Below are 976 nucleotides of genomic sequence, written 5' to 3'. Positions count from 1 at the left end.
GAAACATACTTGGTAGATTACGTTGGACAGTATACAGCGGTAGAGGGGCATAGGAACAGGCATTGAGACCCGAGGGTAGATCCAGCTCTGACCAGACGTCGCAGACAGAGGGGGACCTCATCTCTGTCGAATTTGGTACTTAGTTCGGGGAAGGCTCCTTAGCTGCCCCTAGCAGGGCGAATGCGGATTCAAACACGAACTCATCGCAAGTCAAGCTCCAACCAAAGTCCTCGAGGCCGTCTACGAGGGCGCTGAGGGCTGCTTGGACCCCCTCAACCGGCTGAGAAGCCATCGCGTTGCTCTTGAGGGCAAACTGTGTGGAGAGTAGCTCCTCTTGGTAGGTGTTGGGCTCTTCCTTATCGAACGATCGAGGTGCTGCTCGGTCCGACACTAAAGCAGTTACCTCAGCTACTGTTGGCACTCTCAATGGCTTAGCAGTATACCTCTGATACAGAGTTGGGAGGGGCGCGAGGCCTCCTAGATTCTTGCATACAATACACCGAACTTCTTCGCACTCATCCTGCACCATTGTTACTGCGATGGCATCAGGCACTAGAGGGCTGACTGCTACTCGAACCTCTGCTGGCTGTGAGGAACGAGAGCATAGTTCCAGCCAAGCCTCTCGATGAGGTGACTGAGCTCGGCTTCGGGCGAGGGCTAATACGCCATCAATGTCATTGGGATAAAACAAGTCATGAAGACGCTCCACCACGTCCCCAGTGAGCAGCTCGGCCTTGGCCGCTGTGAGGGCGACCAACACAGCCCCTCGGTACTCCGGCTCATTAGAGATGTCCCTAGATAAGGCCTCCGCTATGAGGCCCTCTGATGCGTGATTGTTTTCTATGAGTGCTTGGAGGACTTGAGGATGGTGGGAACTCTCAACAGTATCGGTGGACACTGCAGCAGCAACCCGTGCACGCTGTATGCCCAGGAAGCCGTCACCGGCATCACACTTGCCCACAGCGAACTTGAAATT

The 976-nt window shown here is 54.9% G+C and overlaps 1 protein-coding gene across 1 annotated transcript; it reads right to left on the bottom strand.

The window, feature by feature from the left end:
* Positions 1-94: 94 nt before the first annotated feature.
* Positions 95-899, bottom strand: Pmar_PMAR027470 (hypothetical protein; the record flags this gene model as incomplete). Its single annotated transcript, XM_002765669.1, has 1 exon — positions 95-899. A coding segment is annotated over one exon (759 nt), but the record flags the coding sequence as incomplete, so codon positions are not given.
* Positions 900-976: the final 77 nt, after the last annotated feature.

This window comes from Perkinsus marinus (assembly GCF_000006405.1).
Source record: "Perkinsus marinus ATCC 50983 genomic scaffold scf_1104296975190, whole genome shotgun sequence".
NCBI lineage: Eukaryota > Perkinsozoa > Perkinsida > Perkinsidae > Perkinsus > Perkinsus marinus.
The sequence above is the reverse complement of the archived record's forward strand: the minus strand, read 5'-3'. Positions and strand labels throughout refer to the sequence as shown.